This window comes from Fusarium solani (assembly GCF_023522795.1).
Source record: "Fusarium solani strain SB1 chromosome Unknown bctg00000000, whole genome shotgun sequence".
Lineage (NCBI taxonomy): Eukaryota > Fungi > Ascomycota > Sordariomycetes > Hypocreales > Nectriaceae > Fusarium > Fusarium solani.
This window is the reverse complement of record NW_027072157.1, coordinates 1,679,189-1,693,590: the sequence shown is the minus strand read 5'-3', so window position 1 is coordinate 1,693,590 and position 14,402 is coordinate 1,679,189. Positions and strand designations below refer to the sequence as shown.

Below are 14,402 nucleotides of genomic sequence, written 5' to 3'. Positions count from 1 at the left end.
AAAAGTGTACAAGACTTCTCTCTCTCCTCTCGTTGCTTTGCTCTGGATGGAAAGTCGATCAAGAGCCTTTCAGGTAAACGGCCCAAAGACAGACAGCTGAAGAGGCAGCTGAATGATGAGCCTAGCCCTGCCAAACGAATGATCTTGTCCGTCCCCGATAAGAATTCGCCTCCCAAGTCTATCCGCACATGACGCTTTTTTCTCCTCATTACTGTCATTTCTCTAAGTCGACGCCTTCTCTCTCCAAGGGCATTCTCTCCAGGGGGGACGATCCTTCTACAGCACCTCACCAATAATCTTGGCGGCCTCGCGGTACGTCTGCAGCAGGCGCTCGCACTTCTCGCGCTCCTTCTTGACGCCGTCGTCCTCGTACAGCAGCTCCTCAAAGAGGGACTCCTTGTAGAGCTCGCTGACGAGGCGGTTCTGGACAACGTCCTTGCAGTGGTTGACGAGGAGGTGCATGACGGCCTTGGGGACCTGGTCGGCAATGGACTCCCGCACAATGTTGAAGTAGGAAGAGATGAGAGCCCGGATGAGCTCCGTCTCCATGGCCTCCCGCTCCGTCATGGCCGGTTCCGCGGATTCTCCCTGTCGGTGGGGGTTAGTTTCGTGGGAGAAGAGCAGGCCGTGTATCTGGTCCTTGGAACTCACCATCTGAGACGCCAAGCCGTAGTTCTTGCCTGTCCGGTCAAATTCGTCCTCCAGAGGCTGGGGTGTGGCCGTGGATGGACGGTGGGGGATCTCCTTTTCCCGGCGCACAATAGGGAAGCTGGTCTCGGAGTGCTGGCTAATATGTCGTCCGTTGGACAACGTAGGGCTGGGTAGAGGGCCGGTAGCACCCATGTTGGCACCGTCCTTGCCGAAGAAGTAGTTCAAGAAGGAGTCCCGCGCGCCTCCGAGGCCCTGCTGGTTAAGTCGAGAAGGCGATGCAGACCTGAGACCGTTGAGATTTGACGCGTTCATAGCGGCAGCGATACTGGGGTGGTTTCCGTTCTCGAGGACCGGAGGCGAGAGGCTGCGAGGGGGCTTGGTCACCTTGCTTCGGCTCGACTTGGCCTTCTCGGACTTCTCGTTCGGAGCTGTGACACCGTCCTCGTTCTCGGGGCCATCACCGTCGGCCTCAATCTCCTGCAGGCGTCGTCTTTCCCGACGCTCGCGCTCCTCCTGGATTAACCTTTTCCGTTCACGTTCCTGCTTAGCGGTAACAACATTGCTCATGGCAGCAGCAGCGCCCAAAAAGTTGGGATGGTTGGTGTTGATGTAGGCGCGCTGGATAGAAATGAGAGACTCAACATACGAAGAAGCAGGTCCCAGCCGCTCGCGGAGCAGGTCTGATACCGTCTCGATGAGCTTGGCCTGGAGTCTGGGGTATCGGGAAAGCTCAGTCGAGCCGCAGGTGTGGCAAATCTTGATCAGCTCCTCATAGACAAGCTCCACGCAGCGCTGGCTAGGAATCTCGAGGAGCTTGATCTGAGGCTTCACAAGGAGGTCGAAAGCCATCTCTGGAACAAAAAGACTGGGCCGGGGACCGGTAGAGTTTCGGATGGCCGTCCGGATGTCAAGGGCGGACAGGTTAGAGGTGGGATCGATGGATTCGAGAGAGCTACCGAAGACCGAGTTGAAGATGTAGTAGATGCGGGCACCACCGCAGAGCTCCTTGGTTGAGATCTCGGTAGAGGTTCCATCGATGGAGGAAATGAAAGAGGTGGCGAAGCGAGTCATCTGCTGCAAAATGAGAGAGCCACGGTGCTCCTTTCCGCTAAAGTGCATGTCACCGTAGCTAGCCAGCTCCTGTTGGGTCTGGCCCATGAGGGTGTTGAGGCGGGCCTTGATGTCGGGCAATCGCTCACGAATGTGGCCCATAAGAGTGGTGTTGAGCGTCTTTGCTAGGTAGTGGGTGCCGCAGCGGTTGGAGATGTTGCGGTAGGCAGGGTGGTGCTTGAAGAATTCGGCCTCGGCATGAAGAGCCTCCTCCATGGGCTTGTTTCCTTGGATGTCCTGCTGTGAGCGGTTGACGACACCAATGAATCCCAACTTCAGAGGGTAGACACGACCCGAGAGGATGTCCAGGGCATTGGTGCCGTGGTCCATTAGGTCGACCTTGGTCAGGACACCGATAGTCCTCCGGCCAAGAGGGTCAACATGGCGGGCAAGCTTGAGAGCCTCCGAGTTGACGATATCGACGTTAGCAGGAGAGACGGCAAGAATGATACTGTTGGGCTTGGCGATGTATTCTGAAATTAGGTTTCGGGTCTGCTTCTCGATATCGGTAGGTTGGTCACCGATGGGGACCTGAAGACAAGAATTGTCAGTGGGGCTCGGTGACAGCGCATGAGGGCATCAAGAAAAGTCGGGAAAGGCTTCTCACCTTGGTAAGACCGGGAAGATCAACCAGGGTCAGGTTGAGGACGTAGGGGGAGTAGATCTTGAGGTTAATGGGTTGTCGGTTGATGCCCTTGTTGTTGCCGGCGACACGGGAAGTCTCGTTCTCGATCTCGCGCTTGACGTCGGTGAAGTCGTTGAATCTTCGGTTAGGGATGTGATGGAACTCTGCCCACTCGGAACGGCGGGCAGCGCCGGGAGATCGATAAGGATCGAGAGAGGGATCGGGAGCGCCCTCGTCATCGGGGACGTTGATGAGCTGGAGGATCAGGGGCCGACGGGTGACGATGCCGCTTCCTCGCGGTAGAAAGTCGCGGCCGACAATGTTTTCAAGGACGGAGGATTTGCCCGCGGACTGGGAGCCGACGACAACCTGGATAATACGGGTCAGCCTGGGGCGGCAAGAGTCAATTCGTCGCATTAAAAACGCATACAATCTGAGGAAGGTCCAGTGAATCGCTGCCGATGGTGTTGAAGACTAGATCCTGCAGCTTGTTGACGGTGCTGAGCAGATCCTCGCCGAGGGCAGCCATGGTGACGGAGAGAGAGAGAGGAGACCGAGACAAGCAGACGCAGACGACAGAAGCAGCAAAGACTTGAAGCTGGAGCTGAGATCGTCAGGAGTCCAGCAGGCCAGGACACGACACAACACGGGCGAGAGGCTGTGAGATTGCGCGCGTCGTCGTCGCTATCAATCAATTCCAAGAATTCATGCGGATTGATGCAGGCGTCGAGTCGGGTTCACGTGTATTTGCATAATGGATGGCAACAAAGCGCTACCTCTTTCTACACTAGAGACCTGGGTTAGGCCTGGGTGCCTGGCTCCGAGCTCCACTGGAGCCTGGCTTCCAAGGTTCTCGGCCCGTGAGCACAGGCCTGTTGTCACTGGCCACAGTCAATGCAATTGCAATCCTTGAGGTGCCGTTATGCGAAAACAGCGTTGTATCGGGGCATCACCGTCGCCACAGGTCGGCTGACTTTTCCACTGATTGTGTGTGGTCTGGACGAAAGGCATGTCCACGAAGCTGCCGGATGACCTGGGAGCCTGACAGAAGCCCAATTCAAAAGACATGAGCACATTCGGTAGCCCCGGTGCCCTGCCGGCCACGAAGCCTACACCGTAAGTGAGTTCCCTGCGTTACGTCGGGTGCTATATGCCTGACTAAACTTGTTGTCTGCTAGACCCCAGCGTGGGAGCTTTCCCCTTGACCACGATGGTCGGTAACCTTATCGCGTTATCCCCAGAAGACGAGAAATTGACCAAAAATAGGCGAGTGCAAGACCGTCATGACCAAGTACCTAGCATGCATGAAAAAAGTGCGAGGCGTCAATGAAGACGAATGCCGCGACCTGGCAAAGGCCTACCTCTCGTGCAGAATGGACAGGTGAGAGAGACTGACTCAACTCAATGACGCAACTCGGCGCCGCTGTCGGAACATCGCGGGCTCATGCGTCTGAAACTTCTAGAAACCTCATGGCCAGGGACGAGTTCAAAAACCTAGGCTTTGCAGCACCTCCACCGCCTCCAGCACCAGCAAAGGAGCCAGAAAAGGGCGTCAAGGGCGAGCTGCGGTGGTAACTAATGCTGCCTGTGCTAGTGGCGGACGGCACTGCAAGTGCGCGGCAGCTCTCGCATGTGGAATACATAAAGACATGTGGAATGGCATGAAAGACGACCAACCGGGCAAATGAGAGGCAGACACATCAAAGACAGCGCTGCCCTCACCCCCGCTCAAGCAGCTGTGACAGTAGAGGCAGAAAAAAAAAGAGGCCGAAAAGCAGGCCGTGTTCATGTACGATAAAGAGAATACCTTTGGGCAGAAGAGCTCCCCTTAGCATAACGATATAATGACCTTTATCCCCTTTGATATCCATGAAAGCCTCTTTCACAAGCTCAAAAGATGCCCTTGTTGCTGCTGGTGATCCTCTGACGCAAGCCATCTACCGCAATGGTCCGTTGCCTGGTCAACCCCACAATCGAGCTCGCCCTTGCGATCGCCTGGCCTGGACGGCGGTACAAAAGTGACTCCCTCACTCACACCACAACTACCTAGTCTCCTATAGCGTTCGCCCTCTCTCTCCCTCGCCAGTGCTTACCTCTCTGCCGGACAGAATCCTCTTCTTCTTCAGCATCCCTTAATTCAATACCACGTCTTCCGGCAAAGATGCCAGGCACGGGGAGGTCCACCCCGACCCTGAACAAGTCGCGAAAGGTGACTCCGCCGTCGCCCTCGTATATGACCAATGATCAATTTGGTACGACCAGTTCACTGGGATCTGTGGTGATTTCTGGCTAATCTTGCTTGTATAAAATAGCAAATTATCTAGCAGAGCTTCGATCCCACCGTGTTGCTAGACCTGGAGGTGCACGCCCTCAGCCTGCGGGGGCTCGTCCAGCTCCCGCCACCCGTTCAAGCTTGCACCGTTCAAGCACCGGTCGATTCAGCCCCGACGCCGCCTCCCAGACCGACAGCTTGCCTGGTGTTGAGCGCGTTCCCTCAAAGAACCCCAGCATTGCTGCCGGCAGCGTTACCTCCAAGTATTCCACCGTGAGCCGTGGGTCCTATGCGATATCGCCCTCCAAGCCTCTGAGACCATCCGAGGTCGTCCCCTCAGCCACCTACATTGAGCGAGGCCAAAGATGGATGGAAAAGGAGGAGGCGAGCTCACTGCGCGATGCGATGGAGGAGATGGACATCCGAAAGGGTAACAAGTCGCCCCCCGTGCAGCCTGTGCCAGAGACGCCCGATGACGAAACGCGCATCTACAACGCCGCTCTCGACGAGGCCGCCGAGCTCGTCTGGCAACATCAACACGGCACACCGTCGCCTCGCCCTGACGGCCCTTACCGTTACCGATCACACTTGAGAAAGAATAGCTATGCGCATGCGCGCACCGCTAGCGTCGGGGGCACCAGATCGTTCTCGGGCAGTTCAACCGATAGTGAGGGTAACGCCCCTGGTGGTCGCCCCTCTCTGGAGCACAACCACACAGGGAGTCTTCTTCAAGTCGCAAGAACAAGTCGTACGGTAGCATTGGCCGTTCTGGAAAGTTCTCCGAGCAGCGCCGGCAAGCGAGTCTAAAGAGGAACATCAGCGGCGAGGTCGAGCGACCCTTCTCTGGGGACCAGATCTGGGAGGAACCAGAGTCATCAACCGCAAAGAATGTCACCACGTCGGGTCGCGCATCACCCGAGAAGCTCAGCAACAAGCCCCAGAACCCCCTGAACCGCGTGCGCTTCGAGTCGCCCAAGCAAGACACGGGCAAGGGCAAGGCCCACGACCCCGTTGAGATTTATCGCAATCCCCCAACGCGTTCCCGCAACCCGCTGTACACAAGCAACCCTGCCGGGGAGAATTCTGCCCCTGTTGATGACAGTGTGGAGAGAAAGAATGGCATGGAGGTTCGCAGCCAAGATATCCGTGCGGCCACGAGCATGCGATTGAAGGATCGCAGCCCCAACCTCCCGGAACCCACAGCCGTCAGTGACAGTCCGGGACGGCCCATTGTAAGCTTCGACGCCAATTGGAAAGCCCCGGACGAGTCCACTGATACCAACCCAGACCGGTCGATCCCGGCAGCCCTCGGCAGCAGCACCTCCTCCGCATCCTCCTCCTTCAAACCGGAGGCAAAACCCATGGAGATACCTAGTATCGTTGTGGCGGAGGAAAGTACGTCGATGTCCCGGCCGTCGTCCAACGCGAACATCCCGTCGATCTGCGTAGCTGGGGCAGACGACAGCCCGAGAGGCCCAGTGCCTTCAATCAACGTTCCCAGCATCGCAGTCGACGAAGCTCCAAGCAACAGCCGCAGCAATGGCATCCCCGCCATCGTGACGCCCGATGACCAACCGACCTCGCGCAGTCGTCCGTTGCCGAACCCGGTCTCCAGAGGGGCGCCTCGACATGCCCAGCGGCCCCATGGCCACTGGTCTGCAGCTCCCGGGAGTGCCAGACGAGCAGCTACCATCTGCCATGAGTGTGGTTTTCCCATCGAAGGGCGATTTGTGGCGTTGGCGGGGTCCAACGAGCGATTTCATCCCTACTGCTTCAGCTGCTACTCATGCGGCACCAACCTGCAGGCCATGGAGATCAGCCCAGAGCCTGACCACGTCCGCGAGCAGCGGCTTGACCGCATCCACCGTCGCGCGGCTGGCGAGATCTTGCCAGAGGAACCTGGTGAGACCATGGCAGAGGATGGAGATGAGCGCCTCCGGTTTTTCTGCCACCTAGACTGGCACGAGCTGTTCGCGCCACGCTGCAAGCACTGCAAGACTCCCATCCTGGGAGAGCACATTGTAGCTCTCGGTGCCCACTGGCACTACGGCCACTTCTTCTGCGCTGAATGCGGCGACCCATTCGAGCACGGCATGACGCACATCGAAAAGGACGGGTACGCATGGTGCATCAACTGCCAGACGAAGCGCACCGAGCGACGAGCTCCCAAGTGCAGGAAGTGCAACATCGCCGTCATCGGGCAGTACATCCAGGCCCTCGGCGGCGAGTGGCACGAGCACTGCTTCCGTTGTGCAGAGTGTCAAAACGGCTTCGACGATGGCCAGATCTTCACCAAGCACGTGCCCGAGGGCACCATCGTGCTCTGCACTGGATGCCGAGCAAAGGAACTCAAAGCGTAATGTAATTTGGTCTCGGCGCTTTTGTGTCTAGGCATTGTTTTTGTTGTTGTTTTCACTGGCATTGACTGTTTTATAGTTTAGCACGCGAGTCTTGTAATTTATTTGTTCGTTCGGGAGGGAAAACGGGGTGTAAAGATAACTCGATCGTGTAAATTGCCTAGGTTGTTGGATGTCCGTTCATTCGGTTTGGCAAAGGAGAATTGAGGCGTTGTTTGCGTTGTAATTAGGTTTCGCACAAGTCATTTGATTTGATGGATTCTAGAATGGCAAAAACACACATGGTTTGGTCCGGCATGGTTCAGTTTCCGTCTTGATTTAAGTGTCGTCTTAATACGATCTGTTTCGACTCTGCCTAGTTGTGGTCTGATCTGATCTGATATCAATCGTGAAGCCATTCACACAGGCGCAGTCAGACACCCAGTTCAAGGTAATGGTGCGTATCTTTCGTAAATTATGGGCGAATCTGCTTCCGTATCCCTTTCATCTGATGTACACAAAGCGATGCCAGCCAGTGTTCAAATCCAGCCCGGGAGCCCTTCCTGCGTTGTTTCCTTTGTCTTCCTTCATGCTCCTCCAAGGCTACAGTGAACATCCGCCCACCTGCTCCTGGTGCACCTCGAGCGTGTCGCCGTCTTGCATCTCAAGCTATGGGAAGTACATGGTCAGCACCTCCGATCTCTAAAGTACGGTCTGTCCTCTGCCTGGCAGCAGGTAGGACGAGACATGGGCGGTGGGAAATACATACCGCGTCGGGGGTATCTGTGGGCTGGACACGCGTGCCGTCAAAGAGGAACCGCACCGAGCTGAGGGCCTTGCCCTGTCGCTCGCAAAAGGCGCCCATGAGCTTCTCGAGCTTGGTGGTGCGCTTGATCTTGAAGAAGACCTCGTTGTTGTTGTCGGTGACCTTGATGTTGAGGTGCTCCGTGTTGGCGGGGGCCTCGGCCCGCTCGCCGCCTGGGGTGCCGTTCTCGTTCTCGCCAGACATGGTCGTCGGGATTACAGTGCTGCGCCGGGGATGGGAGTCAGCGCGCGACGGCGGATGGAGGACGTGGCAAGGTATCGGCTTTTACCTGTAGGGTGGATGATGGTGTGTCTGGAGGTGGGGGAAGTAGACGATGGCGTCTCGTTTGCGCAGAGGGTCAGCGCGTAAAAGTGTGGGCAGATGGGGAGAGTGATGTTCAGCCGTTCGTGTGGGAGGTTGAAGAAGAGAAGTAAGAGCGGAGGGTGGGAAGGAGAGGAGAAGAAAAAGGTGGTGTTGGTGGGAGGTGGAAAAGACGACGGGTGCGTGATGAGCCTCGACCGGAGTGAAGGCGACCCAGGCTCCATGTCTATCCCCCAGCGCCTGAGACGCCCATAACCTCAGGTCAGAGGCAGCGCTGAAGGCGCCCCGGGAGGTGGGGAGCGACGCCTCCTATTGGTCCCAGGCCTTCACCGAAGACTGTGGAAACCCGGGCGGACAGACGGCCGGTGCACGGAGGATTGGGATGCCGATAATGGTGCCGGTACCCAGTACAAGTGAAGTGCTGACCTCATCACCTGAAGTTCGGAGATTTATGTTCTGGTTTGGTGAAGAAGGCGAGAGAGACACAGGTACGGGGTACCCATGACATCAGCCTTCTCCAACCTCTTGTCACCTTCTCATGTCTTGCATTGAACTGCCATTATCAGACCTTCATTGACAACTCTACCCAGAGACGAAAGTATTCTAAACACGACCAAAGAACCAATTCTGCCACCGGGTAGATGCCGCAACAACCATAGCCTTCCCATCCCAATTCACACACGAAATATCGCATTGCACACCAAGACAGGCAACAATGGTTTGTCCCGATTCATGCTACTGACGAGCAATCTTCAATCGTACTGACAATTCACAATGAAGGCTCCTAAAGACGACGTTGAGGCTAAGCCTGCCTGTCACCCTCGCGCAGTGAGTCGATACCCTAGACAACCAATTCAATCCCAATTACACAGAACTGACTGTTTGTTGCCCAGTGCGCAATTCAAAGCAAGCATCTCATCTAGGCATAATAACAACGCGGTTGCTAACATGCAGCCAGACTGCCTCACACGCAACGGTTATAACGAGGAAAAGTGCCAAACCGTTATCAGGCAGCTCTACGAGTGCTGCGAAGTATTCTACGAAAGATACGGCGAAGAAGCCTCAACCGTGAGCTGTCCAAAGCCCTATCTGCTCAAGCTCAAGATGAAGCAACTCCGGGAGGAAGGAAAGTGATATGTAGCGCTCGTCTTATGGTGCGTCAACCGGTCTGGGAAACTCTGGCAACTGGTGTGAAAAGCGAACTTCTTCTAGGCGATCGTTGAGCACGCAGGAGGTCTCATGGACCTGAACAAGCATTGAATGTCCTGTTCCGAGACTCTAATACGAATGCCGATGACATTATGATAGAAGAAGAGAAAAAAGAGAGAAAAGATTTTCGAGTGGAGTCGAATATCAAATAATACAGTGTTTTAGAGTTACGAGAAGCACTGTAACACACTGTGCATACGCGCCTCGCGCCTAAACGCGGCAGCGTCTACACCTGCCAACAGCCTGCATCGGATCCAGGCACCAAGGTACGTACCGATGGAGCCAAGCATGGAAAAGCTCCAGGCGCGCCAGTGAAGCAGCAACCAAAACAGACCCAGCATTTCTCTAGTTTTGACCTGAAGCATCAACCAGCGCGAGCTTCTGGAGAAACCCACCGCGATTGCGCCTCCGATTCGACCTTGGCGACCTCGAAAACGCGCGATACCATCTCTTGCACCCGGGTCTGGGTATGCGCTCTTGAACGAGCGCCTTCTGTGACCCCTGCGGCCAACCAAGCCGAGTAGGGTCGACGACTCAAGCTTCTCACCTCGTTGCGTTGCCTCGCTCTCGCCGACGACACGACTATTGATATAGAATCGACATGGAACCCACTCGAGACATCACTATGGACGCACCAGAGATCGAGAGAATCCTATCCTACGAGGCTGGGCCCGAAGTTGAAGAGTTCGCCAACGCCCTCGACGACTGCCTCGCTCCTCCTCTCGAACCCGCGGACAGACGAGAACGAATCCTTGACCTCCCACGACGATACTATGAGAGTGCATTGCGGCGACTGGCACAAGTACGGCCGCGCATGGTGCGCGATGGCGCCCAGGACGATGTTGACATGGACGCGGATGAAGTCGATGCTGCCACCAGCAATCCCGCCTCAGCAGAGCTGATCAAGCGCCTCGAACGGGAGGCACAGACATGGGACCTTTTGCGCCGGCTGCTTCCGCTGAGATATTCAAGTTCTGATGCGAATCAGATGGATTTCGACCAGAGCACGAAGACCCCACGAAAGGACCTACTCCGTGACTTTCTGGCTACAGATCCATCGGCGCGAGAACGACAAGCAGTTATACAATGGCTTCAGACCAACGCCGCTTCTGGTCCCGATATCGATGAGCTTGCTCGCGAACTTCAACAGAACGCCGATAGAGGAGATATCATCGCTCACGGCTGGCTTCACACACGATCTTCCATCAAGCTCAGAAAAAGCGTCACTGCCTGGCCGCATCTGCTCGACCGTCAGTCACCAGCCGTTGCGACATCATTCCTCAATGCGGATGGTTCACCCCTCGTCACCCAACTTGATCCCGATGCTGCGACTCGCCAGGGACGGAAACTTGAGCCACAGGACGAATACTTTGAGCGTGCCATCTGGCTCGGCTGCTTTGAGCACCTCCGCCGTGGATCTAACCTGGAGACTATCCGCGAGTGGTGTCAGGAGAGGACAGAGATGTGGCGGGCTATCTCTACCTCTGCCGTCCTCCTATCTACTGATGATAACCAGCAGCTACCTATTACCAACCCAGCATCCTTAGCTCTGTGGCGACGCATGTGCTTCAGCTTGGCTCGATCAGGCGGCTGTGACGACTATGAGCGTGCAGTATATGGTGTTCTCTCTGGAGATATTGCCAGCGTGGAAAAGGTGGCACTCACTTGGGACGACTTCCTCTTTGCCAACTACAACGCCTTGCTACGCACCCAGTTGGACACGTACGTGCTTGGTTTATGCCCAGCCAGCGTGGCTGCAGGTATGACACAGTCATTCCCTTCGTTTGACGCTGTTCAGTACCACGGCGATCCGGAAACCGTCGACAAGCGCCTCATCCGCTCTCTCGAGTCCAACCCGCAGATCCGCGATGAAGCACACGAACCCAGCAAAGCGCTTCAAGCATCCCTGATTTCGAAGGAGATTGGAAACTACCTGTATGAGCAAGGACTGGTTATCTCGTCCAGCGCAGACCACCATGAATCGAAGCTTTACCGCTCAGAGCCCAATGGCCTTGACTTGAACAGGGACAGGTTCTTCCAGACAACCCAGCACTATGGACTGCGCATCGTAGCGCACGTCTATCTTCTCATCACTCTGCTCGACAAGCTGAGCTCCAGGGATGACTCTCTGGCTCCCTTGTCTTCACCCCCAGACTGCAGACGCTCCCAGGAAAATCTCATCGCCGGCTATGCCCACTACTTGCGCCTGGCTCAGTTGCAAGAATTAATACCCCTTTACTGCTCGATTCTCGAGGAGCCTCGGTCTTACGAGGTGCTCAGCTACAACCTCATCCCTGAAAAGGATACCAAGCAGCGTCTGATGCAGCTCCGGCTCATCAAGAAGGCGGGCATTGATGTGTTCAAGTTTGTCAAGACGCAAGCATGGCTCATGTATGACGACCTTGGCCCACCCAAGAGCACATTCCCAGCCAAGGAGTCCTTCAGCATTATTGCTCCTGGACCGCCTACTTCGCGACGAGGCCGGCCTATCAAGCCGGACTTTTTCGGCGAGGATGAGACCCAGATCGAGGCGACACACGAGAATTTGATTCGCTCCATCGAATGGCTTCTGCTGGTCCAAGAGACGTGGCCCAATGTGTTTTCCATGGGAACCAAGGTCTACAAGTACTTTTTGCGTAAGTCGGATTGATGCTTTCTTAATGATAATGACTGACCGTGTCATAGGAAACCTTCACCTCAACGCTGCTCGCCAGTTGATGAGGAGAGTATCTTTTGCAGATGTCTTGCAAGCCGCCACTGAAGATGATAGCGCGGAAGCAGGCTGGTTCGAGGACACCCCCGATTTCTGGGCTAAACATCTGGACCGGAGAGGTATTCTCGATGTGACCCCTGATCAAGTGGCTTCAGATGCCCGAAAGTTTAGAGAGCTGGAGGCTCTGGTACGAGCTCTTGATAGCCTGGAAACGGTCGCCTCTTTCTCTGAGCTCACGAATGAGTATGTTGAATCTTTCAGATGAGCCTTGAGAATCAAGACTAACAAAACAAGCAGGGAAAGTGTCAAGTCTCGTGAGTTCTGGGCTTCGATTGGGGAGGAAGTCAAGAATTCAAAGGAGATGATGCAGCCACTGCTCAACAACTGGCTCCTCGTGGGCATCGAGGGTGAGTATTGGATCGCATCGGATTGGAAGTGCCCTGTACTAATATCGAAACAGAAGGTGATGAGGAACTCCGGGACCTCCGCAAGGCGTATCTCCCCGAGACGATCCTGGCCTATATCAGCTCGCTGCACTTTGCAGGCACCGGCTTGTCGCGAGACAACCTGCTGGAGTGCATGGAGCTGGCTGCCATCATTGCAGAGCGCAGCTCGGATCTGTCGACAAGCTTCATGGATGCGGGACGTATGAAGGAACTAGTCGAGGCTTTTGCGGCGGTCAGCAAGGCCTTGGCCATCAGCACCGGGGAGAAGAGGGCCACTGGCGCGAGCAGCAAGAAGCTCCGCGAGATGGGATGGTCACGGGATCTGTGGTCGGTGAAACATTGATATCGATTATCAAGGATACGAGACTGTTTCCTTTCTTGAATCACTGCTTATCCGAACTGCTGCGTGGTGGTGGCTTTGGGCGTTGAATGTTGATATCTCTCTTAAAAAGTGTATGGTTGTGGACTGTAACATAACATATCTACGGCATTTGGTCTCGTTTAGAAGACCGGGACGGGAACAACTGACTTAATGAACTATTCCCTGTTTTTGTTTATTGAATTATTTGTTTCTGAGTGAAGCTATTCTGACGTTCATCTTCAACTCAGCCTCCCCCAGATGTGGCGTGCGGCTCTAGCGTCCTCCCCCCCACGTTCCGTCGACGACATCCCATTTGGGCGGCTCCAACTAAGCTCCTCCCCCACTTCCAACCTGCATCTTGCAACTCCAACCAAGTCGTCATCTCTTTACACGCCGCGCCTGTGACTATTAAGCTGCAGGTTTATATATCAGACGTATTCCTTTAACACTCTAGGGATATGGCAAGCTTCACACCCGAGCTCCAAGGAGCAACCCCTCCAGTCCTGCCCCCGAAACCCGGCAGCCATGAGACCAGTCGCATCGCGACACCGACGTCGATAGCCGGCCCTGCACCTTTCGAACCGGGCAGCAACCGCGTGTCCAGCTCTGTGAATGCCGCTCCGGCGTCGATACCGGACCCGGGAGACCAATGGCTTCCTCAGATCCTCCAGGATAAGTCGTACGTCATCATCTGGCTTCCTGTGTGTCGCATCCCGCGCTGACGTGCTTTTGTGTAGAAAACAGGATCTTGCTGAGATACTCGCCAACCCGACACTTCTTAACGCCCTCGCCCACTCACCCGATTCCATCCACCCATCCCTCCTAGCTTCCCACCAAGCGCTTTCATCAGCGCTCAACGAGAACATAGAACTAGCTGGGCAGCTGACTGATATGGAGGCCCGGCTGGCACATCAGCGCGCGTCCACGCAAGCCCAGTTGCTTGCGACGCACGCGCTAGAGAGACAGTGGCGGCAGAAGCAGTCAGACATGGACCACGCGCTGGCACCCTTTTCGCCGGCGGCGTTGTACCAGCAGCTTGGACAGGGGGTGCAGGAGCAGTCGCTCGTGTGCCAGGCCATGGAGGAGAGCTTCCTCGAGGGCGAAGGGGAGGGGGCGCCGGCTACAGAGAGGGAGGTGACGGACTGGGTGAGGAGGTATAGGGAAGCCAAGGTGCAGTCTTATCTGCGGCAGGAGAGGAAACAGAGATGGGATGAGGGACGGGTCGGAGGATGGCGATGAACAAGGGATGGGGTATAGAATAAGTTATTTGCTGGCGAGTACAATGTTCTTGCTTTGGTTGAGTTTGTGTAGTTGCTATATATCGGCTACCTACACGCAAAGATTTACGATTCATGATAGACATCATCCCCTGAAACAATACAATCATCACGCCTTGAAATGTCTTCTATAATGGTCGTTCAGCTAGTACAAAGACTGCCCCTTTTAAAGGACAGGTAAGAATACAGTTGGTTTCTCAATCAACAGCCCCCAACTTTCACGCTAGGTGCTGTAGAAATAAAAATGCCACGCCACAGCCATGAACCGACGCTTGC

General features: G+C 55.5%; 5 protein-coding genes across 5 annotated transcripts; 3 read left to right on the top strand and 2 right to left on the bottom strand.

The window, feature by feature from the left end:
• Positions 1-276: 276 nt before the first annotated feature.
• Positions 277-2,915, bottom strand: MRS44_000536 (uncharacterized protein; the record flags this gene model as incomplete). Its single annotated transcript, XM_065624090.1, has 3 exons — positions 277-2,292; positions 2,369-2,755; positions 2,817-2,915. The coding sequence occupies 3 exons, from the start codon at positions 2,913-2,915 to the stop codon at positions 277-279; spliced, it is 2,502 nt and encodes an 833-aa protein (XP_065479810.1).
• A 537-nt stretch (positions 2,916-3,452) lies between these two features.
• Positions 3,453-3,961, top strand: MRS44_000535 (uncharacterized protein; the record flags this gene model as incomplete). Its single annotated transcript, XM_046275118.2, has 4 exons — positions 3,453-3,502; positions 3,565-3,599; positions 3,653-3,767; positions 3,850-3,961. The coding sequence occupies 4 exons, from the start codon at positions 3,453-3,455 to the stop codon at positions 3,959-3,961; spliced, it is 312 nt and encodes a 103-aa protein (XP_046139227.1).
• Positions 3,962-4,255: 294 nt separating this feature from the next.
• Positions 4,256-7,018, top strand: MRS44_000534 (uncharacterized protein; the record flags this gene model as incomplete). Its single annotated transcript, XM_065624089.1, has 4 exons — positions 4,256-4,334; positions 4,447-4,638; positions 4,699-5,406; positions 5,457-7,018. 4 exons carry the CDS (start codon positions 4,256-4,258, stop codon positions 7,016-7,018), a joined length of 2,541 nt encoding a protein of 846 aa, XP_065479809.1.
• Positions 7,019-7,597: 579 nt separating this feature from the next.
• MRS44_000533 (uncharacterized protein) lies at positions 7,598-8,003 on the bottom strand (the record flags this gene model as incomplete). The annotated part of the gene is made up of 2 exons (XM_046275120.2): positions 7,598-7,663; positions 7,764-8,003. The coding sequence occupies 2 exons, from the start codon at positions 8,001-8,003 to the stop codon at positions 7,598-7,600; spliced, it is 306 nt and encodes a 101-aa protein (XP_046139229.1).
• Positions 8,004-8,894: 891 nt separating this feature from the next.
• On the top strand, positions 8,895-14,088 carry MRS44_000532 (uncharacterized protein; the record flags this gene model as incomplete). Its single annotated transcript, XM_065624088.1, has 9 exons — positions 8,895-8,948; positions 9,131-9,274; positions 9,572-9,849; positions 9,924-11,965; positions 12,015-12,285; positions 12,340-12,449; positions 12,503-12,815; positions 13,304-13,528; positions 13,587-14,088. 9 exons carry the CDS (start codon positions 8,895-8,897, stop codon positions 14,086-14,088), a joined length of 3,939 nt encoding a protein of 1,312 aa, XP_065479808.1.
• Positions 14,089-14,402: the final 314 nt, after the last annotated feature.